The 26,379-nt window shown below is 26.3% G+C and overlaps 1 protein-coding gene across 2 annotated transcripts in view; it reads right to left on the bottom strand.

Moving 5' to 3' along the window:
• LOC100211718 (ras GTPase-activating protein-binding protein 1) overlaps positions 1-19,224 on the bottom strand; it is a 44,467-nt gene extending 25,243 nt beyond the window's left edge. The window contains exons 1-5 of one of the 2 annotated variants that reach the window (XM_065812281.1): positions 19,074-19,224; positions 18,279-18,357; positions 9,335-9,508; positions 5,692-5,788; positions 2,163-2,307 (exon numbers count right to left, since the gene is read on the bottom strand). In XM_065812281.1, the coding sequence (XP_065668353.1) occupies positions 2,163-2,307; positions 5,692-5,788; positions 9,335-9,508; positions 18,279-18,357; positions 19,074-19,171 (593 nt within the window). In that variant the 5' untranslated portion in view covers positions 19,172-19,224. The remainder of the gene's footprint in view (positions 1-2,162; positions 2,308-5,691; positions 5,789-9,334; positions 9,509-18,278; positions 18,358-19,073) is intronic. The other variant, XM_065812282.1, reaches the window with a different exon arrangement.
• Between the last annotated feature and the right edge of the window lie 7,155 nt (positions 19,225-26,379).

Here is a 26,379-nt window from a genome sequence, read left to right as displayed (position 1 = left end):
GTTTCTAAATGATTTAATATTTTGCATAAGCGAATGAAGTCTCTTTGTTTTCTTTTAAAGTTTAATGTCATTAAACCCATTTAACAAGTCGCTTGTCATAACTAAGAATTCTATTTGAATAGGGGATTTTTGCAGCACTGCGTTGAACTCTATTAATCATTGAAATCTCTGTTAGATTTAGCTGACTCCATACTGGAGCTGCAAATTTAAGATAAGGTCACACATAGGCAGTTAACTCAATTTTCCACATTTTACTATCTCTACTTTCAAAAGCATTTTTTAATAATTCCATTATATTTAAAGCTTTGTTAACACATAGTGTTAGATATTTCCACCTCATATCTGGTTGTCCATGAATCATTCCATTTACATTCATAGTGTATGTTTTAACAATTCCACAAAGAGTATTTTGATTGTTGAATCTCATAATCGTACATTTTTTGCAATTAAGTTCCATACGCCAATCATTACACCATTTCACAATGTTGTCGAGGTTGGTTTTCATTTCTGCTTGTTTATTAAAGAAAACTTCTATGACTATTATTTTGTTAACAACAGCATTTTTTTTATGTGTTCCGCACAACTTTTGGTGAGTCATTGTGCACAACTTCTGGCAAGTCATTTATGAACAGCAGAAACAAAATGGGACCCTTAGGAACATCACTGGTAACAGATGGCCATTCTGAAACTAAGCTATCCAATAGAAACTCTCTGTTTCTTATATGTAAGGAAACTTTCAATCCAGTTATATAATTTACTTGCTATGCCAAATGCTTTAATCTTTTGTGTTCTAATTTGTCAAAGTAGAGAAAAAACATTTGAAACTAAAATACACATTAGAATAACTGTAAAGAAAACAAATTTCTTTTTAACTATTTCTTTGGCTAACTTACTTCAACAAAATGTCTACAAATGCATATACCTATAAAGTCACCATTAGCAGCTCTAGAAACTTGCAGAACTATGAGAACTATGCGTGTCAAGTAATTTTCTATATCCTGATCTTGTCAGTATAAATAATGTTTGGCTTATTTTTATAAATACAAATAAACTAAATAGCATTAACATTAATATCTTCTTTGCTTTTAATTGGTAGGGTTTTTATTAGAAAGACTTTTTTCATTATTATTAATTTTTGAGATTGATCATAGAATGAATGTTGATTAGAAATGATTTGAATCAAGAACTAGTTAATGAGTACTAGGCAAAAATTTTGTAAAAGCCAAAATGTTGAAAAAAAAATTGTTGATAGTTTTTATTTATTCTTTACTTAAAAAAAGTAAAAGTGTTTCACCCATTAATTTACCCATAAACTCACCCATAAACAATTGCCCCCTCATTTAAAAAAACAAACAACTAAATTGGGAGAAAACAAGCATAAGGTGATAATGTAGTGAGATGAGAGATGGCTTGGAGCAGTTTTGTTGCAGTTGCTCAGGACTTCCTAGGTAATCACAAAGCTGAAAGCTACGTGGAGTTGGTGCAGCTTTCATAAAGATTTACGCAAAATGGGATGTAGGAAGTCCATATCCATGATTCGCACCTCGAAAAATTCAGGAAGAACATGGGTTCTTACTCCAAAAACCTAGACGAGTGCTTTCATCAAGATATATTGGACATTGAACTTTGTTACCAAGGACAGTATAATGAAAACATGATGGGGGACTACATTTAGCGGTTACTTCAAGAAAGTGATTCATAGTATAATCGTAAATCTAGAAAATCTGAATATTTCTGAACCTTGTTGAGTGGTTTTTCAACTATTAATCTATTTCTTGTACAATTTTTGTTTTTACCTGATCATAATGATGAAAATAAAAAAAATCAGTCTATTTTCACAAATAAACAAGTTTTCTTTGTGCTGTTGTTGTGTAAGCAATATTTGTGCTTAATGAAGTCATTTTTTCACATACTTTAGACATAAGCAATTGAAATATAACACTTAAAAGCCAGGAAAAAAGATTGTGTTACATAGTGTTATTATAAAATGAAATTTCAAAACAATTATAGAGTTATTAAATTATTTTTAAATAAAAAAGTATACAACTATTAAATAACTTATTAGTATAAATGTGTTTACAAAGTAAACAGCATAAACATAACAACATTACAACATAAACAACAAAAAATATTTAAATTAAAAAAAAAAGAAAAAGTTTTACTTAGTAACATGATTGTTATTTTGATGCACAAAGGAGGACTCTGAAGTTACTTGAGTTGCTCTTTCTTTACAACCTTCATTTTCATGAGTCAAATTTGAAGTTTCGTTAGTATTTTGTTCATGATTCAAATAACCTGGCTCTGATTCTATCAAAGAGAAAAACATAAAATATCAATTGCAAACTAAATTTGGTAATAAACAGATTACAAAAATTTAATATCAACAATAAATTCATTAAAGGATGGATTTTTCCATTTTTTCCAATGCTAAATAAATTTATATAAAGAGTGGCTGAAATACTCAAGAACCTCAAGAACTCATCTAAATCTGAAAGTATTAAAATATTTTCACATTTAGATGAGTCTTAAGTCTCAGACATAAAAATTTAGACGAGTTCTAATATTAGTAAAAGAGTAATCTTATATTAGTAAGGATACTCAAAAGATGCAAAATGCTGATTTTGAAAATATCACTATTAATTTAAAATTAAAACTTTTATAAATGTAATTTTATTTCGTTAAAAACCCTTGTTTCCTACTTAATTTGCAAAAAAGCAACAATTTTAGGTTTTTGAGATTTTTTTTCGCTAAAAATTTTCATAAAATCAATTTTTTTTTTCAAAATTAGCATTTTATTCTGTGCTTTTTTGTTTACTAGGTTGACACAGTTTAAAAATTTTTTTTTTTTCTCAAATCAGGATTCCTCAAAATTCTTGATTCCTAAAGGAACCTGAAAGAACTTGTTTTAAAAATAATAATAATAATAAAAGGTTATTTTTAACTAAAAGACAATTCCACAGGCAACACAGGCAAACCTAATTTCAAAAATTTTTCAAATCGCTTTACTTTAATGGTGGTCCAAAGATGCTTAATCTCTTTATTGATGGCTTTTGAAATTTTTGGATATATTTCACAACTAAAACCTAGAAATTCAAGGAGAATATTTCGGCTTGTTTGGAGGTAGGTGAACTAATGAGGGATAGTGGAAAAGGGTGAAATAAAATAACTAAAAAGTATCTAATAATCAAAGTTTTTCTTCAGAATATCTTTACCAAGTTCATTTCATTTTAAATATGACTAGCAATTTAATGTATTTTATTAATTACAGTTTTTTTTCTGCTTAAAGGGATCACCAAGTGGTGAGACAAGTTGTATACTTATCTTAAACCTTAGAAAATAAGTTTAGGAATTTTAGCCTTAATAAATTACGCAACACTAAATTTTACTAATAAACAAAACAAAAAAGATCAAAAGTCTCCCTTGCAAAACCTTACTTAAATCAGAAATTAGAATAGCGAATTATGTTTAATGAAAATCATTGTTTAAAAGAGCTTAAGATCTATTACTTCTGTTTTTTAAATAAGTTTAGCGTTGCGTAATTTATGAACGATCCCTAATGTTTAATTACAATTTAATAAATAAGTGAAAAAGTTATTTAAGTTGATAATAGTGATTTTTATTTCTCTAGATATTTATCTAGAAAGTATATGAGATCGCTTTTCAAACAGTTTATTTAAAACATATTATATAGAATTTATTTTTATGTTTTTGTAGTGGTAGCATTAATAGAGGAGTAATCACACTTTTTTTTTTCTCTCGCCTTCTCCTCAGATAAAAATTGGCGCTGAAATCCTTCTTTACTATACAAATTTAATAGCAGTAAAATAAGAATATAAATCTAAATAAAATAAAAGTCCGAAATTGACTTCAAACAAGTCAGAATTTTTTGGGATTTATTCATTATTCATTATAAGTCATTATTTTTGGTATTAAGAATAACTTTTTTAAAATAGTTTATGCGATACAAAGTGACCAATGGAGCCGTCCAGTTATGTAGAGTTGGGAGATAAAAAAACAAAAAAACATGAAAATAAAAATATATTGTAGATGGTGTCGTTGAATAAAAAATAAAAAATCATAAGAAACTATAAAATGTGTGATAAGACTTTTGTAAAGTAGAAGAATGAAGTATAGATGCTTAAGGGGCGGGGGAAAAACAACTAACGCTCTAGTCACTCTGTGTGTAGAACATACGCAACAAAGAGCAATATTTGATTTATTGATTTTATAAAAATTTTTAATTTACTGATTTTAGAGACTGTTGATGTCTACAGGTGTGATGTTATGTGAGCTACAAGCCCGTATAAAAAAGTAAATATATTTTTATAACCATTTCATGCTTTGCATAGTTTGCAATATATAATATAAGTTTAAAATATTTAAAACAATTCTTCTTAAGGTAAACAAAAGAAACAACTAAATCTTTGCGTTACTATAAAAATATTATAATAACCTTTTCATTTAGCAGAGTCTTTATAATGTTTAAAAGAATTTCGCAAAGCGCCAGACCCCTGAAACAGCGGTCTATTATGATCAGTTTCCAAACTGCACACTATGTACACATTTAATAACTTTATATTTTACTTAAGTCTTTTATTTTTACTATATGTTTATTTTACTATATGTTATAAATTATTATATAAAAGGAATATTACATTTTAAGTAAATTATGATTTAAATTTGTCATTTGCAAACTAGAAGCACGTTTTTATTGCATCAAATTATTAGAAAGCTAACTTTAATGGTTAAAGTAAAAAAATTATTTAAAAAAAAATTATATAAATCATTTAAATAAAATGAGAAATAGGATCTCTTTCATTTAATTACAACTTTTAACTTGTTGAAAGTTTCAAGCTGTGTCATAAACTGAAACACCTAATGTTGCACAAACATTTTTTTACTACCATCATCGATAAAATATAGAAGGGAACACCCAATCACCACAGACTCAATATAAAATATAGAAGGGAAAACTCAATCTGTTTGTGTTAACTAAATTATTTTGAAAGGTAGTAATTAAATATTGAAACTAAAAATTTTAAACTAAACTGTAAACTAAATCATTAAAAAAACTGTGGCTAGCACTTACATTTATTATTTAAACCAGATATTTTAAAAGCAGAAAAACTAATAAGCTAATACTATAAAAAACATTATAAACTTGTCAAATTCACACTAAAAATGCCAGCATTTTAAGATAACCCTATTTTTCAATTATCAATGGTCGAATGTCACTAGAAACTAATCCCCCTCTAATCTGCCTACTGGCCTATGTAAAGGGTGCAACTAACTATAAGTCATTTCTTAATAAAAAGAAAGATATAATTGGTTGCCCTCTCTTTGATCTGGTCTTTATAGTAGATAGGGGCACAAATGAGGCAGTAAATTTTTAGAGACCTTTATTATAGTTCAAATGAAGATCTCTAAATTAATTTAGATACTTAAATTCTAAATATTTAAATTAATTTTAAATTAAAAGCATTCTTTAAACTCTATTTTATTAAAAGTGATCAGTGGTCTGTATGTGGTCTGATCAGTAATCACACCACCCCCACCAAATCAAGGGGTTTACATATTGAACATGTATAAAAAAATGGTTTAAAAATTTGAAATACAAAAAGACTAAAAATGTCTTATAGACTTTATTAAAACCAATGAAAAGTAACACAAAAAGGCTATTAAAATTTATACCAATTGTTCCATCAACAGTTTCTTCATTTTCTGTGTCATCAAAGTACTCATCTTGATATCGGAAAATATCATTATAAACATTGTATTTTTTCAAGTCCTGAAAAATAAAGTAAAGAGGATTATTTATATAGAAGTAGAACTAAATAACTTTATAAATAAACACTCTAACCACTACACACACTATTACGTTTATATAGAAGTAGAATTAAGTTAAAAAACTTTATAAATAAACACTCTAACCACTACACACACTATTACATTTATATAAAAGTAGAATTAAGTTAAATAACTTTATAAATAAACACTCTACTATACTATACACACACTACTATTTTTTAAACAAACTTTTGGCTTTTGGTTTAAATAGGTTAAATGAAAAATGTTATTAGGTACATTAATGCTAAAGAGAAAATATAGTATAAAATCATATTTGTTGCTTTACAATTTTTAATTTTTTTTTTATTTTAACTAAAAGTTATTAAAAATTTATTCTATTTAAAACTTTAATATGGGTGAACAAAATTCAACAAAACAAAAAGAGTTATTAAGCCCTAACAATTTTAGTAGAAATTATTATTCTTCATTTTTTCTTCATTTGAATGAAATGAATGCGTATGTATAGACTCTTAGTCATGGCATTAAACAGACTGTGTATAACAGTAAAATTACTCAGCCCTGCAAAATAAGTTAACACTAGAAAAAACATCTGATTGTAACAAGTTGTTTTAACTCCTCTATGTCATGTTTAAATAAAACAGCACTTTGGAAAACAGATAAACCACACTAAAGTAGGATCCTGGACATTATACACACACACACACACACAGACACACACACACACACACACACACACATAATGTATGTGTAATTCCATGTCAATTGACCCAGAAATTTTCTAAAATGTCACCATATACCTTAGATTTTGTTGATTTTTATACAGTTGAGAGTCCGTAATAAAATAATTATAAATTTTTAGAAAATTTTAGCCTCTAACTCCTGAAATACGAAAATCCTGAAATACGATCATTTTACATTTAGCAAATATTGGCCAAGCCCCTTTTGTCTCTCAAAATTGTAATGCTTAATTAGAGGTTTCAGTCATATAACTTTGAAAATATTTGATCTTTTTAATTAAAAATTTGCATCTGGCTATTTTCAGGAGTGAAAAATCCAAAGAAATGATCAGAAATGTAAAAAATTGTTATTGGTAGTCAATATTAAATTGATAATGTAATTATCAATTTAAATAAATTCAGACAATTTTTCTAAACCTGGTTCTAACGCTCAAGAAGCCCATGTGGCCTTCTTGAGCATCAAAACTAAATTTTACACATTCTATATTCGATGTTTTTTCAAAAATCATATGGATTTTGGCCTGCAAAGATATGGATTTGCATATATGATAATGAGGCAGGATCCCCATTTTTTGTAGCTGAACATTGCAATAAATTTTTCATTACCTTCCAGACTAGTTGAAGCTTTTGGCATTTCTGTAGTGATAATAAATATTTATTTCCAGGGTCCAAGACACCAGGAAATGCCCCACCTTTTTTTTGTGGGATCATGCTAAACTCCAGACAAACCGAAGCTCTGAAACTCTTAGCATTTGTGTAGTTCTGATGAACATATGTAAAAATTGTTTCCAGGCAGACAACCAGAAGGTCCATTGGGCAGGGGTCGATGCCCCACCTAATTTCTCAAAAAAATATTTTGAAAATATTGACTTCAAAAATTTTATTAGTTTTTACTTGTTCTGCTTGGTTTTAATTTATAAACAAGTTTTCAGCTCATTCCTACATTGCAAAATGTCAAGCAAGATATCTAAGGCAACAATAAGAAAAGTTGTCAAAAGACTATTTTATTGCCTTAGGTGATTTTGCAGAGAACTACATGTTTGTGATTTAAAATGAAATTCAAAGTTACTATTGGCTTTAAAGTCAATGCATATTACACCTTGTTGTTCTCTATTTGTCAAACAAAAATGACCAGCTTAAAAAAATCATTTTGCTTCATGTCAGATGATAATGAGCATGACACTGGTTTGGTGTTTAAAGTTCAGACAATAACAATTATTTAAAAGATTATCCTAACATTTCAAAATTTTTCAGATGGTTGTGCTGCACTTTATAAAAACCACAAAAACCTCTCCAATATCTGTCTCTATAAAGATGAATTTGACATTTATGCAGAATGACATTTTTTGCTACAAATCATGGTAAGTCACCATGTGAGGGTATTGGTGGCACTGTAAAATGATTAGCCCATAAATGACCAGATATTAAATTGTAATAAAAAGTTTGACTACTGTATAAACAATATTAAAGGGATTTTTTTCCCTTTAATATTGTTTGTACAGTAAAAAAAGACTGACAGAATTGTGTATTACTTTTGTGTCCCCCTTCTCCCTTTGATTGATGCTACCCCTCCCCCTCCCCTTAGTGAGTGAGGAGGGGAAGGGGTCCAGACCATATACAGGCCACTAATTACCTAAAATAAAATAGAATTTAAAGAAATAATGGTTTTATTTTGAAATTAATTTAGATATTTAGATATTAAGTATCTAAATATCTAAATTAATTTAGAGACCTTTATTTGAACCATAATGAAGGTCTCTAAAAAGTTACTACCCACTTTATTTTTGCCCCCTATCTACTATAAAGACCAGATCAAGAAGAATGTTAGAAAAATTTACAAGCATCTCAAAATGGCTGAAAAATGGACTTTTTAGGCGAGTGGACATTTTGCTTTTAGATATATTTAAGTTCTAAACTGCAACAAGCTGCTTATATTTTGCCCATTTATTGCAGACAGTAGTAGCTAATCAGAAAACTTATCTGTAAAAACTTGTGGATGAATAGAATAATGCTACAGTTGGTTTCAATTTGGCATATTTTAGCAATTTTAGGATTTTTTCCAAAAATGAGGAGGTCATAATTTTTTCTAATTTAACACAAGTTAATAAAAACCACTTTTTTAAAGAGAGAGCTATCCAGAATAGTTCTAGAAAAAATGAAACACTTGTTGAAATTGAGAAAAAAGTTATACAGCCCTAAAGTAGTCTGTTTTGACCATTTGTAAATCGAGGGGGGCCGCTGTGTCATGTTTGTAAGGCTATAATTTCTGAACCGTTGTACTTGGAAGTCTGAAATTTCAAATTTAACCTATCTACATAATGCACATAATATGTAAAAATCAGGAAAATCAGAGATGGTGCCCCACAAAGTTTTCTTTAAATTGGTTGAAATATAATGATTTGACACAACTATAACTGAGATTTAAAAAAAAAACTGATAAAAATGACAGATTACAACATCTGATTGTGCTAAACACATACTGTAATGAATCAAAAAAATTAGCTAATATGATAGTAACTAAAAAATGATGAATTTGTCAAAACGAATGACACAAGTATAAGTATATAAATGAACATACACACAAACAAATAAATATATATTTAAAGCAAACATTTAAAAAAACAGAATGGAATTTGATTGATTGAATGCATGCATTAGACATTACAGGTAACAAGCCTTCACTTTCACCGAAAAAAGCTAGGACCTCATACAGGTGTGGAATTTTATATTCGAGCACATAGTCATAGTTAATATTATACCTGAAAACAGGGAAAATAAATAACTCTTACCTGCTGTGCTAGTACAAATGTTTGCATGAATTTCCTCATCGCCATACCAGAGTTAGATAATTCCCCAGTGACTTGAATGACCACACCATGGCCAATTGTGGGATGGCTGTCCACAGATCTGATTTTTGCATAACAATTGTTAAAATTCAATTGAGAAATTTTTTCATGAATTGCCTAAAACAAAAATATATATAATAATAAGATAAATAAAATTTACTTAAAAAAGAACACCAAATAAAATTCTTTAAAAGCAGTAAGTTCTATGATATATATTTTTGTAAGTATATTAAAAAAACAACAACAAAAAAACACCCATTATAAATAAATAAAATTATGTAAAATGTTTTATTTGTAAATGTCATGTTTTCAAAATTAACCTCAGAGTTGTCAAAAATTAAATATTCTTCAAAACTTTTAAATAAAACTACGACAAACTTTTGAACTTTCAAATTAAATTCAAAAACCAAGTCATTAATCAAAAAAAATATATATATATTAAAAAAATATATATACACAGTCAGGGGCTATTTTAAGAAAATAATTTGGACAGCGGTACCCCTTGTGCCGGCGCCTGCCTTAAGAAAATTTGCTTAATTAGGCAATTTTTCTCAAAAAAACATATGCCATAAAAAATATTATAAGAAAAAGGTTCTCAATTTCGGAATTGGGGCAGCGCCCAAATACAGTCGGGCTGTCAAAAATGCATCCCGTGCCACCAGTCATCCGGTGGCACAGGACGACTCATTTTCTTAAAGGGTGATCGAAATTAAAAAACCAGACAATGATCAGACAGTTAGTTACTTAGAAAAGAGTATTTAGTAATAAAACCACATTTTGAACTATGTAAATTTTATTCCTTGGGGTTATTTAAAATAAACTTTTAAAAAACATTCAAAGTAGTATACACTTTGTTTAATAATAAATATACTGTGGTGCATTATATAACTTTACTAAAAGTAGTAAAAAAAAGCTGACATGCAATTTTTAATTTTAAAGTACTGTTTTTTTAAACATTGATGCATTTTGAAGCACGTTTCTTAAATTTTTGTTAAAATGAGTTTTAAAATTTCAATTCAAAATGCTAATGTATCATTTTTTAAATATTTTAGTCGCATTTTGAACAATGTGAATGGGCAGTTGAATCATTAACAACACTGAATCTCTTACATTTTTCATTGGTAAAATAAACTTTTATTTTATTTTTGTCAAAAAAAAATTAAGGTAATAAATAACATTACTAGAATGCACGTGAAAATAAATTTTTACTACTATATTATATATACTAAAATAATATATATACTAAATATTATATACTAAAATAAATTTTTTCTTGTGCATTCTAACAATGTTTTTTTATTACATTAATTTTGTTTGACAAAGTTAAAATAAAAATTTTTGGAGGTCCAAAAATATATTAAAAGAAAAACATTTAGCTCTAAAAACCCTATTCTGCTCTTCGTCGACAGTCAGGAAAGCCATGTGGTAATAGAAGTGGTGGACTATGCTTGTGGTAACGCCATTATTTTTTTGTCGTTTCCTCCTCACACAACTCATTTTCTCCAATCTAGGTGAGGGAATATTTAAGACCAAGCTAAAGACCTTTTAAGGTCAAGCTAAAGATTGCGTATAATGATTGGCATTTGAATAACCCAGGAAAAACTCTTAATATAAACAATATTCCAAAACTGGTCAAAACTACCTATTTGAATCATCGAATTTCAAAAACGTTTCAAATGCTTTTGAAAAAACTAGGATGTGACCATTTAACAAATTGAATTTCAGTGACGATGACTTTGCTGCTGTGCAAGTTTACCAATTCAGTTCTAAAGCAGTCACAGATTACAATATGCAACAAATTATATTTTAAGAAATAAACTTTCTCAACAAGATCTATCAAGAGTGCTACCTGCATCACCATCTAGATGATCTGTGGAATTAATAACTCCAGAAATTATTCGACCTTACCCTATGGTGGACAGGAATGCACCTAAAAGCACAAAGAAAGAAAAACTGCAAGGAAAGTCAAGAATATATTCAGATACTCCCAAAAAAAAGACTGATAGAAATAGAAAGATCAAAAGAGATGAAGAAACAAGAGCATGACAGAAAACAAAAAGCTAGAGAGATAAAATATGCATTAAATTTGCTACCAGACACAAACAAAAAAACCAAACAAAAAAAAACAAAAAAAAAAACTTTAAACTGATATTGAAGATGAGACCAATATGTAAGTTTAAAAGAAAGTTCTTGTTCTACTTTTGAAGAGATGTCTGAAGGATCTAATATTGAGAACAAAATTCAAGTTATGACAGAAAATATTAAATTAAAAAAGCTTTGTATTAATAAAGTTTGAAAAAAAAAAAAAAACTGTTTAACATTATATTATATTGGACAGGTGGTAACCTATTCTACAACCCTACAATACAACCCTATGGAATATTAAGTTTTATTTCTAAGAAAGAACCCGAGTACCTGGAAATTTGTTTTTCATAATACTAAACAAGAAAGAACAGTTTACTTATCAAACATAGTCTGTGTATTGCCACCACCTAAATGTGCTTCTTTAACAAGAACAGCCAATATATTTATATTCAAAAAAGATCTTATAATGTATAATGTGCAGTAATAGATTTGTTATGTGTCACATAGTAAGTGACTGGGGCCCCAGCCCTAGCCCTGACTAAAAAATGAGACTTTTTGCAAACCCGGCCCCGGCAAAATTATAAGACTTAGCATTTACTATTTATTAAATACTGGCATAAATTTATATATTTTTAAACTCTAATTTACTTCCAACAAGATTGCAAGCAACAACAAATTAAGTTATGAATTTCTTTAGAATAGAGAATAAGTTAAAATACTAGGAAATGTATAAATGAAGACGTGAAAAGTTGTAAGTTGTATAAAAAAGGAAAACATAAAGATGGGTAAGAGTTATAAGGTTTTTTTAAATTCAAGGAAAAAAACTGGATTAATAAAAGTTTTTATAGCACGAAGGGACACATATAGTAAAAGGATGCAACTTGTTGAACAAAAAGCCAAGCAAGAATGAGTTTTGGTTTATAGTAATAGAGATGATAGATTGTTTGAGCATCGACCTTGATAGTATTTGTAGAAAAAAGAAAGAAATGCAACCTTACAACAATGGGAGAATGGCTCAAGTTTGGCAGATTAAGCAGGTCTAATTACATTAAAAATGTGCTTTTAGACTTTGTCTGAGAGTAAGAGGGTTATTATTTGTGAATACAATATAAAAATGCCAACAATATTGCAATTTTTTTTTTCAGTAAATAAATAAGTTTCGTTGTCTAACAAAGACTGTGGATTTTAAGTCTAGAATTTAAATCCACAAGCCACTGCAACCCTTAGGCTGTTACAGAAGAGAAATCAGATTTAAAATTGCTGCTTGTTCTAAGCAATTAAAAAGTGAAGATTTTTATTCAAAACAAGAGTATAAAGTTGAGTCATCAGTAAATAGAGCCACTTTAGATTTCATGAAGATTGTTATTGTAGATAAGAAATAATAGAGGAGCAAAAGTAGAACCTTGTGGTACCCTTAAAGTTACATGAAATAAGGAAGAGGGTAGGCCTTCAAGAATAACTTTGCTACTGCAGTTAAAAAGAAATAATTTAATAACCTCAAAACTTTTATATAAAGAAACTAATAACAGAGTGAATCTAATAACAGAGTGAATCTAATAATAGTGAATCAGACTAATCATAGGATAGTTGGAGAGGTCAGAGTGTTTTCTAGATTTTTGAAAAATTGAAGAGAGTTCTAGCATTACTCATGTTTGATGAAAAAAGTGTTGCTGTTCAATACACAGACCTTATAAGAATGAATATTAATTATGCTTTGAATAGTAGATAGTGATAAGTATTAAATGTATATTAAGGATGCCTGTGTTTCAATATGGATTTATTCCCCTGAAACTAATATGCCATTAAGATGGTAAAAATACAACATTGTATTCAACAAATGTATTGAGATCATTACATCTTGTGTTTTTTATAAGGGAAACACAAATTATTCAAGATTTGCCAGAACTTATTGTCCTAACTATTGATAATGAAAGAGAAGAACTAAATACCAAAGAAATGTTAAATAGAAGATTACTTAGGTTTGAATTGGATACATTGAAAAAAAACATTTAAATAATTAAATTATTTTTAGCTGCAAACAATACTTAATAAATTGAAAAAACATGTTTAAATTAGTATTGCAACAGTCATTAAATTAGTATTGCAACAGTCATTAAATTAGTATTGCAACAGTCAAAGATTTTCTGAAGACATACAGTAAAAATTTAATATAAAAATTTTTTTTAAATAGTTTCTAAAAACTTTATTTTAATTTAGCCAAAGTATTTTTTAAAGTTTCTATAAAAATACCAAATAACATAAAAACAGAGAAATTTTAAATCAAATGTATAGTATAGTATATATTATTTGAAATAATTATATAGTTGATATTAATCGAAAATTACATAGTATTATTTTTAATACAATTTTTTAAAGCCTAAAAACTTTCAAAATTTCCAGTTTTTTCATATTTTTAACCCCAGATAAAAAAAAAAATTTTTTTTACCCAAGTTATGCATTTTTGAATTCTAGAGTCTCTTCTGAGCCTAAGTGTAAATGTGAAATGGTTTATTAGGCTTTAGTTCATCAAGGAGTACAGAAAAGTATTAATTAAAATGGCAGATAGTGAACAAACCAATTCAAGTCAACACTACTCCATTAGTAGATGCAAAAACATTTTAGAACTTAAAAAAAGTTAAAATTAATTAAAGTAAAAATTAAGGTTTTAAAACAAAACATAACTAATAGGATGTTTTCAGAGAAAGTAAAGGAGTGCAAGAGCATAGACTTTAGTAAATATATGAGTCTATCGCAAGGAAAGTCTCATAGATGGCCACAAACATGGACTGTGGACCACACTTCAGTGCTCTTCAGTTCCAAGTAATAGAACATTGAAGAGAAGTGTTGATTACAAGAGGGAGTTGGAGCTTTTAGCTGATTTTTTAATTCTATGTTAGCTGCATGATGATTTTATGTTAGCTGCATGACAATGTACAAAATTGATTTATTTATTTGCACGCACCTATGAAAATAGTAAGATTTAACATTGTTATAAAAATTAATGCTAAATGATAATCAAATGGTCATATTTATTTTGTACTTATTAAAATAAATTCATTGAAATGTCCAGATATTGATTTAAATGAATACAAAAGAGGAATCCTGGTTGTTAATTTTTGGCATGGTCTATCACACTGTGTGTGGTCTAAAATTAACTTTATTTATTTTAAAAATAAATAAAGTTAATTTTAGACCACACACAATGCTTTCACATTATTCTTCTAATGCATTGAAATAGAGTAATTCTATATTTTAAACATAATTTTGTAACTGTTTAAAAAACATTACATTTTATTGAAAAAAATTTTTAAAAGAGCAAAAAATCACACAACTTGACAAATTCAAAAAAAAATTTTAATCTTTTATTTTTACTTTTAAGTTTCCCATTAATTCACTTAAATAATTATTCATAAATAAGTATGAGAACTTAAAAAACTTCAAACTTGATTTTTACCCTTTCAAATTTCTCTTGTCAAAATATTTTGTTTTTTATAAAAACAATATATTAAAAAAAAAATTCCTATAGTGTACATTGGTGTTAATTGCTAGCCAACTGTCTGTCTAACATTTCTTTTACCATCAGAACAATTTATACATAATATGGATTTCAATCTTCTCGTTCTACAGCTGATTTGCTAACAGTAATAACTGACAGATTTTATCGTGCATTAGATGAAGGTGGAGAGGTTAAGACCATCGCTCTTGAAATTTCAAAAGCTTTTGATAAAGTTTGGCATGCTGGTCTTCTCCATAAGCTTTCTTCTTATAGTGTATCCAGCAACATCTTTAAGATCATTGAATCCTTCCTTTCCAATCGTAGTATAAAAGTTGTCCTCGATGGACAACACTCTTCTTCTTATTCTTTAACTTCAGGGGTTCCTCAAGGTTCTATCCTTGGCCCTATACTCTTTTTAATTTACATTAACGATCTTCCAGATATTCTCACATCTAAGGTGGCATTGTTTGCTGATGATACTACCATTTATTCTTGTCGTGATAAGAAACCAACACCCTCTGATTGCTTGGAGGGGGCATTTGAGCTTGAAAAGGATCTCACTTCTGCAACAGCATGGGGCTCACAGTGGCTGGTGAACTTCAATTCAAATAAAACTCCATTTTTTTCAGCCAATCGTTATCGCAATAATTTAGATCTTCCTATATTTATGAACGGTGATGTACTCGATGAGTCACCTACTCTTCATCTTCTAGGATTAACTCTTACTTCTAATCTTTCTTGGAAACCATATATCAAATCAGTTGCAAAATTAGCATCTGTTAAGGTTGCATCTCTTTATTGAGCTCGTCACTTTCTTACTTCTGATTCTATTCTCTATCTCTATAAATCTCAATTCCGGCCTTGTATGGAATACTGTTGCCATATGTGGGGCGGATCTTCTAATTATGCCCTTTCTCTTTTGGACAAAGTGCAAAAACGCATTGTAAACATAGTTGGACCTGCTCTTGCAGCCAACCTCCAACCATTATCACATCGTCGTAATGTTGCTTCTCTTTCTCTTTTCTAAAAATACTATAATGGGCACTGCTCTAAAGAGCTAGCGTCTCTTGTGCCATCTACTAAAATTCATTCTCTTGTTACTCGTCATTCAATTAAGTGTCGTCCTTTTTCTGTGACTGTTCCTAAGTGCTCCAAAAACGCTTATTCGTCTAGTTTTTTTCTTCGAACATCAGCTCTTTGGAATTCACTTCCTTCATCTTGCTTTCCTGATTCATATAATTTGCAATCTTTTAAGTCGTCTGTCAATCGTTATCTTGCTCTACAATCTTCATCTTTTCTTCTTCAGTAACTTCCAACTTTAACTAGTGGCTGCTTGCAGCTTTGTTGGAAGCGAAGATGTTTAAAAAAAAAAAATTTATGTAAAACTTATTCTCATCAGACGATAATATTATTCTCCACTGTTCCTTTGTCTTTAGTATGAGCTAAAAATTTTTGTTTGAGCCTTCACTCACAAAGGTGGGACACACTTAGCAAACTACAAATGACCTTTTGTTTTTTTTCTGATGAATGATTTATTTTATTGCATGATAGCTAAACAATCCTGTTTTATCTAAGTATTGTATCATAGTATTTTTGATAATATCTTCATGAAATTTGTTACTATTATAATGGTAGAACTAATGGTAGAACATTATAATCATTAATGATTTTTTTATTTAAAAGCAATGTTTTATTACAAGACACCACGCTGCTTTAGGTTACTATAACTTTCTGCAAAACAAGACTGTTGTTAGTTGTATAACATAAAACAGTTATTATCCCTGATAAAATCATAATATTGTTCTCCACTGTTCTTTTGTCCCACGTTTGTGAACATGATACTAAGGGTGATAGCCAGTTCAATGGCACCACATATACTGCCAAATTCCCAAAGTGTTAAAAAAACAGTGATTTTTTTTTTTTTTTGCAAATAGGACAATTTCAATCAAAATCCCAAATATTTTGTAGAACAATAATAAATATATCCAATATTGCAAAACCTGAAAAAAAAAATATTCCCAGGCCTTGTTATGAGACTTTGTTGTATAATGCAAAAGCATAACACGAATAAATGTAACTTTACTCAATAAAGATATTTACATCAATAAAAGTTTAATTACGCCAGTTGGTGTTTTAAAGTACCTCATTGTAATTAAATTTAAAACCACATTGAAAATTGTTGTAAGTCTTTATCTTTATGAACTATCTTTAAACTGAACATTATTGTTATTAAAAAAATTATAAATAAAATTTAAATGTTTAAAAAAAAAAATTTTCTTATTTTAAAATCTCATACTTATTTGAACTTTTGTTTTTTTCGTTAAAGCATTCGTTTTATGGTTATTTTTTTTTTAAAAGGGATATAAATGTTTAAAGCTTACCTTAGAGTATTTTAAACGATTTACACAACTACTCTATAATTTTGAAATTTACATATATTTATAGCACTAGTATTAGTTTTGTTCTTGAAATAAAATAAATATAAGTTGGGTTTTTAAAGCGATTACTTATTGATCGTGTTATTTTAATTCGGTTATAAAAGTTATTTTAATTCGTTTTATAAAAATAATGAAACTCTTCTGCATAACATTTAAAGGCAAAGGGAAAACCCAAACACATTTATAACTCCAGTTTGAAATTAATATAAACTATCAACCTTTTTTTTTTAACATTATAGCTTTAATAAAATCTTTGCATACTACTCATTAACTAGTTAATCATTTTTAATCGACATTCAGTCAAGGATCAATTTCAAAACTGAAATATAAAATAAAGTTAAGTAATATGAACATTTTAAAGTAACTTGAATTAAATTTATTAATTTTTTTTTTACTTTAACATAGAAAATTATAGCAGTAAAAAAAATTATAAAACGAAGCGTTTTAAAATTTTAAAAAGAACTTTAATTAAATTTAATAAAATAAATTTATATTTAATCATATTTAATAATAAATTTTATTTAAACTTAATAAAATAAATTATAAATTAAAAAAAAAAAAAAATGAAAAATAGAAAAAAGTTTATTTTATTTATCTGTTTTTTTCTAATTAAAAAAAAAATTCCACAAATGTTTTTTACAACAATTAATTACAGTTTAATGTTTTCCGCATAAACTGTTCTAAAAGACTGTTTAAATAAACTAATTGAAAAAAGTTTTAACGTAACGTAAATTGCGAAATGCGTAGTGAAATTGTGAATATGTACGTAAAATTTAAATAGTGTAATACTTCTTAACAAGGCCTGATTCCTGGCTAACACCCCGATACTGTTAATCAAATTTTATTTCAAAAACAAACAGATATATACCTCTTGACCTACAACAGGATCTTCAATTTTAGAATTGGGAGCACCACCATGAGTTAAACGAGATTCTTTTGTATAAAATCTAAAACAAAGTGCAAATCAAGTTGGTGAACATATTTTACATATTACTACAGGCCTTTTTTTAGGCATTACAGTATAAATTCTTGAAAAACAAAACTATTTTGTTGAGCAATATTGCATCAACATTAAGATATTTAAATAGTAAAAATTTTAAATTATTATTTTTAATGTTTATTATTATTAGTAATATTTATTTTTATTATTAATATTCTTTTTTTATATTAATACTTTTATATATATATATATATATATATATATATATATATATATATATATATATATATATATATATATATATATATATATATATATATATATATATATATCAAGTAATTCATTTTTATTTTCAATTTAAGAAAATTTTAATCTTGATAGCAAAAAAGTTATTTTACAAAAAAAAAACTAGTTTTCATTTGTATGAAAAGTCAAGAAAGAAATTTTTTATTTAACTTTTAAGTATTTTTTTTTAATATTATTATAAAAAAGTTACATGAAATAATACAGAAAAGTTTATATAAAATTAAAATCCTTGTTTACTCAATTGAAACAAAAGAACTAATAACAAGGTCTGTTATTATTCAAAATATAAGGTTAGAAGTTTCATATGCATGTTAAATTATGTCTGTTTAAATAATCATTTTAAAATAAGAAATGCACAACAAGAAAAATTATTAATTCAAAAAGAAAAGTAAAAAATTACTAAAATTAACTTTATACCTGTGTAATTGAGAAGGATCTTTATGAAGCATTGTATAGTATTGACGGACGAACTCATGTGCAACATATTGGGTATTAGGATATTGTGCCATCACCATTGCTATGTTAAATAACTATAATAAATATTTATTTGAAAAAATATAACTTTTTATAAAAAAATAAATATATTGTAAAACGTATTTTTATTCACAACTTTTCAAGAGGAGTTTTCTAGAGAAAAATCAAGAAAAATCAAACTTATCTTAAATACTTTAACTTTTTTATAACAAGCTTTTTTTGTTTTAATTTAATTTTGCTTTTACTTTTTTATAACAAGGTTTTTTTTATAGAATTATTTAAATAAAATTGCTTATTCTATTAGAATTTCTGTTGTGTTAATTTAAGTAGAATTATGTATTCTGAAGAATTCTTCATGTTTTAATTTTAAGCAGAATTGAATTTAAGTAGAACTGTATTCAAAAAACTGCTGAGCTGGTTTTTTATGTTTTATGGTAAGACCTTTGTATTACATTTTTTTGCCGACCTCTAAAAGATTGAGGTCGGCAAATTATGCCGACTTCAATCTTTTTGATTGAGGTTGGCATAATTTGCCAATAAAAAACAAGATTATTTAATTATATAGAAATTTCGAACACAAAAAGCGTTTTAATATAAAAATCTAAAAAAAAGTTATATATCGAAAAGTTTTTTCATTAAATTTATGTTGAACTAGTTATGAATAGGACTGCATTTTCTCAAATGTTTTAAACTGTTCAAAAATGTAATAAATATGTAAAAAAATAACAAAAACATTAAATTTTTGTATATAATTATATACTGTATATTTGAAAATAAGGTCTGCAAAAAATTGCCAACTTAAAAATGTTTCAGGTCAGTCCAGGTCAGCACAAAAATTAGAAACAGGGTTCGACAAATCAACGAAATGCTAACATTATTTAAGAAGAAATTGAGAAGAAAAAGAAACAAAACACCAAGTTCACCAACTTCTCTTTTAAACATTGGCCTTTGCTCATAAAATTAAAAAACAAACATTTTACCACTATATTAAGAATTTAAATAAAACAGTTTTCAGATTTTATTTTAATTATTTTAGTTTGAATTGATAAAACATGCGTTTTCCAATTCTCAAAAATAAGATGTTCATTTTTCTGTTTTGTTTTTTTACGGGTTTTTTTGTTTTTTGCATTTATTTAGAACTTATAAAAAATGTTTGTTTTATCCTTTTTATCTGAATTATTCAATTTTAAATTTAATTAAATTTTATTTTACTTATTTCATATTGAATTTGATTAAATCTAATCAAAATAATTAAAATAAAAACAAATTCATTGAAAAAACACATTAAAACATTTTATTTAAATAAAATATTTTCATGTTTTTATATTAATTTGTTCAGAATTTATAAAAAAAAGTTTTGCTGTTTTTATTTTAATTATTTTATTTAGAATTTTAATGAAACACTTTTTCCATTAAAATTTTAATAATTTAGAATTTAAATAAAGTTTTGTCATTGCTATTTTAATTATTTTATTCAAAATTTAAAAACAAATTTTAAAAATGTCTGTTTGCCATTCTTAAAATTAAAATATAATTATATCATTGATATAATTATATTGAGCTTCAGTGCATACAATGACTGACTATCTAGGTATAACATGCAACCCTTACAAGTTTAAACTTCAGAAACTAGATTATAACTAGTTATAATTTTATATATCATGTATATTATTCCTCTCCGTATGGCCAGGCCTTTCACACTAAAGACTTTTCATGCTTGCCCACATGCCTCCATAAACTTCGTAAAAACAAAACATTCATTTTTATATTTTAATTGTTTTTATTTTTGTTTAAATAAGAACATAAAAAGTTTTTGTTTTTTTTGCAGTTTGTATTTTAATTGATTTACTGCTGTTTTTATTTTAATACTTTTACCTAGAATTTAAATTAAACATTTGTTTTGCCTTCGCTTTATTTAAAACTCATTCAAAGCATTTTTTTTTTTAATTTTAATCTAAATAGCAAACTGAGATGAATTTTTTATAATATTTATTTAGCCAGCACTTTTAGTGCGCTGGCATTAAATTTTAAACGAAGAAGACTGATATATATATATATATATATATATATATATATATATATATATATATATATATAAATATATATATATATATATATGTATATATATGTATGTATATAGATATACATATATACATATATATATACATATATATATATATATGTGTGTGTATATATATATATATATATATATATATATATATATATATATATATATATATATATATATATATATATATATATATATATATATATATATATACACACATATATATTCAGTGCTGTAAATAACAGCTGATTAATAATCAATGATAGTCTATTTTTGATAAAAATGATGTTTTGATCTTCCAATATCAATACTACCCAACCAAATTTGATTAACCAGTATTAAAATTTATAAGAAAAAACTTAAATACCTTTAAAACAGAAAGTTGAAGCTATTAAGTTAGCAACTGAATGTTCCTGATTATTTGAGTAAAAATAGTTTTGACAATACAACAATCTTTAGTTTACAATTAAACAATAGCAAAAATATTATTGAATAAGCAAAAATACAGAATGATAAAAAATACCAAATATTTTTGATTGGCAAAATAAACATAAATTTGAGATCATAATTTTTTTCTGACTTGAGAGTCAAAAAAAATAATTTAGTTAATTAAGTGTTAATAAATTTTTATGAGTTTAATTTTTTTGAATAAAAAGGTTTTGAAAAAATAACTAGTTAACATTTCTTTTAAGTTCAAATAACAAATATAGCAATCATAACAGTCCTGTAGCTAGTGAGTTGGAGATCTCTCAACAGTCCTTTTCCCTCCAAAAAAAAACGACCTGTCATTAGGGCCCAAAATTGTGAAAATCTTTTATCAATTATTAAAAAAAAAAAAACTACTCAGTGATTGACTCCCACTTAATGTCAATATTTTGCAAAAAAGCCCCTCCCCCCCTCTCTTATATTTGTTGTGCATGCTGATTAGCTGTTAAGTTTGATTATAGGTTAATTACTTCATTTAAAGTACTGTTGAAATAAACGTTAGTGAAAAAGTTAAAGTTTTTAATGAAATCCCTTGTTGTCAAGTGCTTCAGTACATACATCAACTGACTAAATAGGGGTCACATAACGTAAAAACGTTACCGCAACGTGGACTGAGGGTACAGGATGGGGCTGGATATTTTTTATTAAAGTATTTATATAAATATATATTTTTTTATTATATATATTTATATAAATATATATACATTTATATATAAAAAAAATATGCATATATATACATATATATATATATACATATACATATACATATATATATATATATATATATATATATATATATATATATATATATATATATATATATATATATATATATATATATATATATGTATATATATATATATATATATATATATATATATATATATATATATAACTATTATAACAAATAAATATAATAATATAATATATATATATTTATAATTTACATATATTTATAATTTATATATATATATATGTATTCATAATTTATATATATATATATATATATATATATATATATATATATATATATATATATATATATATATATAATACATAAACAGTTATATATAATAAAGAGTGTTATTATTAAATTTTATATTAAACGACAAGAACCTTCTTTATTATAAAAAGTTTATTATTTATCACAAAAAGTTTAGTTTAAACCTAATTCGTGTTACATGCGTGCTTTTCGCGTATCACCATTTTAAACCATACTTTTCGGCTAATTATGAATAAGATACTTCGCCGAACTAACAACAGACCGCGACAATAAATGCGGTAAACATTTAAAGCGCCTTAAATTTAAGATGGCCAAAGACACTTCTTAAAGTTTTATATACTTTAATATGTTTATTTATTAACTTATATATATATATATATATATATATATATATATATATATATATATATATATATATATATATATATATATATATATATATATATGTATATATATATATATATATATATATATATATATATATATATATATATATACATATATATATATATATAATATATACATTACAGAGAAATATTAATAAACAAATAGAATTGTTACAAACCAATAAAAATTATAATACAAATTATGATATCGCAAATAGCAAAAAAATATAAAAATAAAATTATAAGTAAATAAAAAACAAGCAAAAAAAACTAGACAAATTTATATTATAACGAACAGTTTGTTTATTTAAAGATGGGTTTTCCCATTTAATATGGAGTGCTTCTTTAATTTTCAATTTGTTTTTGTTATATACTAAAAAAACCATAAAAAGTTAAAACTTAAATCAAACAAATTAACAAAAGAGAAATGAGATAAGAAAAAGAAAAGACAAAAAACCAAAGTTAAGAGAAAAAATCCTACGAAAATGGAAAGTAATTACAAAGAATTTAAACAAAATATAAAAATTTCTCCGTTTTTGAAGAAACGTAAAAGAATATTTTTTTAAATTTTATTATTTTTGAAGGACTATATGTGTTTGCTTGATATCATTTACTTTTTTATTTTAATATTGTCATTTATTACGAAAACTCTATACTTTTTGTGACTAAATGTTTGTGTGTGTGGGTGGGTGACACATTTTTATTTGTGAATATTATTGAAAATTTTTTGTTTGTTTATTTATTGTTATTTTAAAAAAAATATTTATATTACTTTTTTTTATATGATTATTGATATTAAGATTATTATATTTATTAAATCATTGTTACTTTTTTTTGCAGTAACTGTTTTAGTTACATGGTAAGTTGTTACGTTTTGTCAGTACATAACTGTTTGTAACTTTCCTGTCTGTGCATTATACTTAATTGTTGTTTTAAAATTGATATCATATAATTTTCTTATTATTCTTATAATTTATCGTTATTATTATTATCATTATTATTTGTGTTATTAATGCTATTTCATGGTATTTACATAAGATTAATTTTTAACTATTTGTAAATGACCTCGATTGTAAGATCTTTTATCGAAAATTTATCGATATTTGATATTATATATATATATGAAATATATATAGGGTAAAGCGCGGTAATAAGATCAGAGGGGCAATAAGATCTTTTTAAGCAGAGCTAACACTAAATTCCTTTATGCTATTGTGTAAATAATAATTTATTAAGTTTTTCATAATATATATTTACTTAATACGTAAGCGAGTAGTTTAAATCATTTCTTGGACTAACAACTGATTTTTTACCATGATTAATTTGGTTTTCAATATCGACGTTTTTTTCGGCAGTTTTTAATTTTGTGCGAAGTTTATGAAAACTTTTCCAATATCGGTGCTCCTCGGTTTATAATTAAAAAGTCTATAACAAGTTGTTTGCTTTTATTTTTCTTGAAAGTAAAGTACTATCTAAGTTTAGTAAGTCTTTTTTTAAAGTTACACATTCTACTTAAGTAATATTTATACATAAAAATAGTAATTTAAATGTCATATTTATTTTAGTAAAAGTCATTGAGTCATTGAGCCGTCCAATCAAGGTTTTGACATTTTAAACATATACCTTTAAAATTACCTTGCACACAATTTTTTTTGTTAAACTAGCAAAGGTAAGACTTATTTGAGATACTTGTTACAAGAAATTTTATTTATTTGTTTACTTGGAGTATAAAACTTTTATTTTAAAACAAGTAGGTCTTAATGCCCTCCCTGATTAGTAAAAAATGGCAAAACTCTCTAATAAATTTAAATCAGCTATAAATTTCAAACTATTTAGTTAAATAATTATGACTAAAATTAAAAGCAACTTTTTAATCTAAAAATAAGTTTTGTAAATTTATTTTTAAAAATAAGTTTTTTTTTTTTTAGTATGGTTCGAACATACAAAAAGTTGAAGCAGGAAGGAAGGAAATCCTACTCAAATAGCCAGTCAAATATTCAATTCTGATGAATCAGGGTTCATCACCGACCCAAAGCAGCAAATTGTATTAGCAAAACGAGGTGCTTCTTGAGTGTCGCAAAGCATTGGTGGATCAGGCCGGGAGCAAATTACTGTCAATTATGCATGCTCTGCTAGTGGGTATGTATTATCCACCATACATTATCTACAAAGGAAAAAATGTGTATATGGGCTGGGTTAAAGGTGGCCTTGATGGAGCTGTTTATACTACTAGTAGTAAGGGCTGGATGGAGTGCCCTCATTTTTTAGAATGGTTTCAAAGCATATTTCTAATGTATACAAAGCATCTTGCAAACCGCCCACGCGTTCTTATATTTGATGGTCATATTTCTCATATTAGCTCCCCACTTATTGATTTGGCAATAAAAAATAATGTTATTCTCCTACGCATTCCTGCTCATCTCACCAATCTTCTTCAACCTTTAGACACATCGACCTGTAAAAAGTAAATGGCAAAGTTTGCTTATAAAATATGCAAGAATACATAATGGACCACTATCCAAAAAACGTTTTCCAGGGCTACTACATACTCTTTTTCAGAGTTCCTTTACTATGGAACAAGTCAAAAGTGGTTTTAAGGGAACTGGCATTTTCCCTCTTAACAAAGATGCTATTGACACACGTTTATTTAATCAGTGTTTTCAGTCACCAGTGAAGAAACCTACATTCTCCATTAATCATCTCACAAGATCATGTTCAATGCCTAATCTTCAAAGCATTTGTGTTAACGATGCTCCCATTTCAACATCAATATCATCTGCTTCATCATCACCAATTTCTACATCGACTTCCTCTATCAAAGATTTTTTTCTTAAACAATTACAGTCTAAATGTGCAGAAACCTCTCTTCATGGAAGATCTGCATGGGTTAAAAGGTTTCGCTATGGTGAAAGTTTAGCAACAGAAGCATGTTTAAAACGAACAAGAGAAGAAGCTTCAAAAAAACAAATCAAAAAAAAATTGAAGAAAAAAAAAAAAAAAATGATAATGATGACAACAGCAACATTGTATGTCCTGAATGTGGTGGCTGTGGAGATAAAGCTGATCAGTGGGTGTGCTGCGATGTTTGTGACATTTGGTATCATGTAAAATGTACTATCATAACTGAATTAGATGATGTTAAATTCATGGAGTGGAAGTGTAGTAATTGTTCTAAGCTTTTTTAAAAATATTATCTTAAAAATTATTATTTTTAATTGACTCCTTTTTAATTATTTGTTTTCACACAGTTTTATGATATTTTGAAGTTCGTCAACAGGTTTTTAATTTTATTTAAGTATTCTAAAA

Source organism: Hydra vulgaris, chromosome 12 (genome assembly GCF_038396675.1).
Source record: "Hydra vulgaris chromosome 12, alternate assembly HydraT2T_AEP".
NCBI classification, from domain to species: domain Eukaryota; kingdom Metazoa; phylum Cnidaria; class Hydrozoa; order Anthoathecata; family Hydridae; genus Hydra; species Hydra vulgaris.
This window is presented reverse-complemented; position numbering and strand designations above follow the sequence as displayed.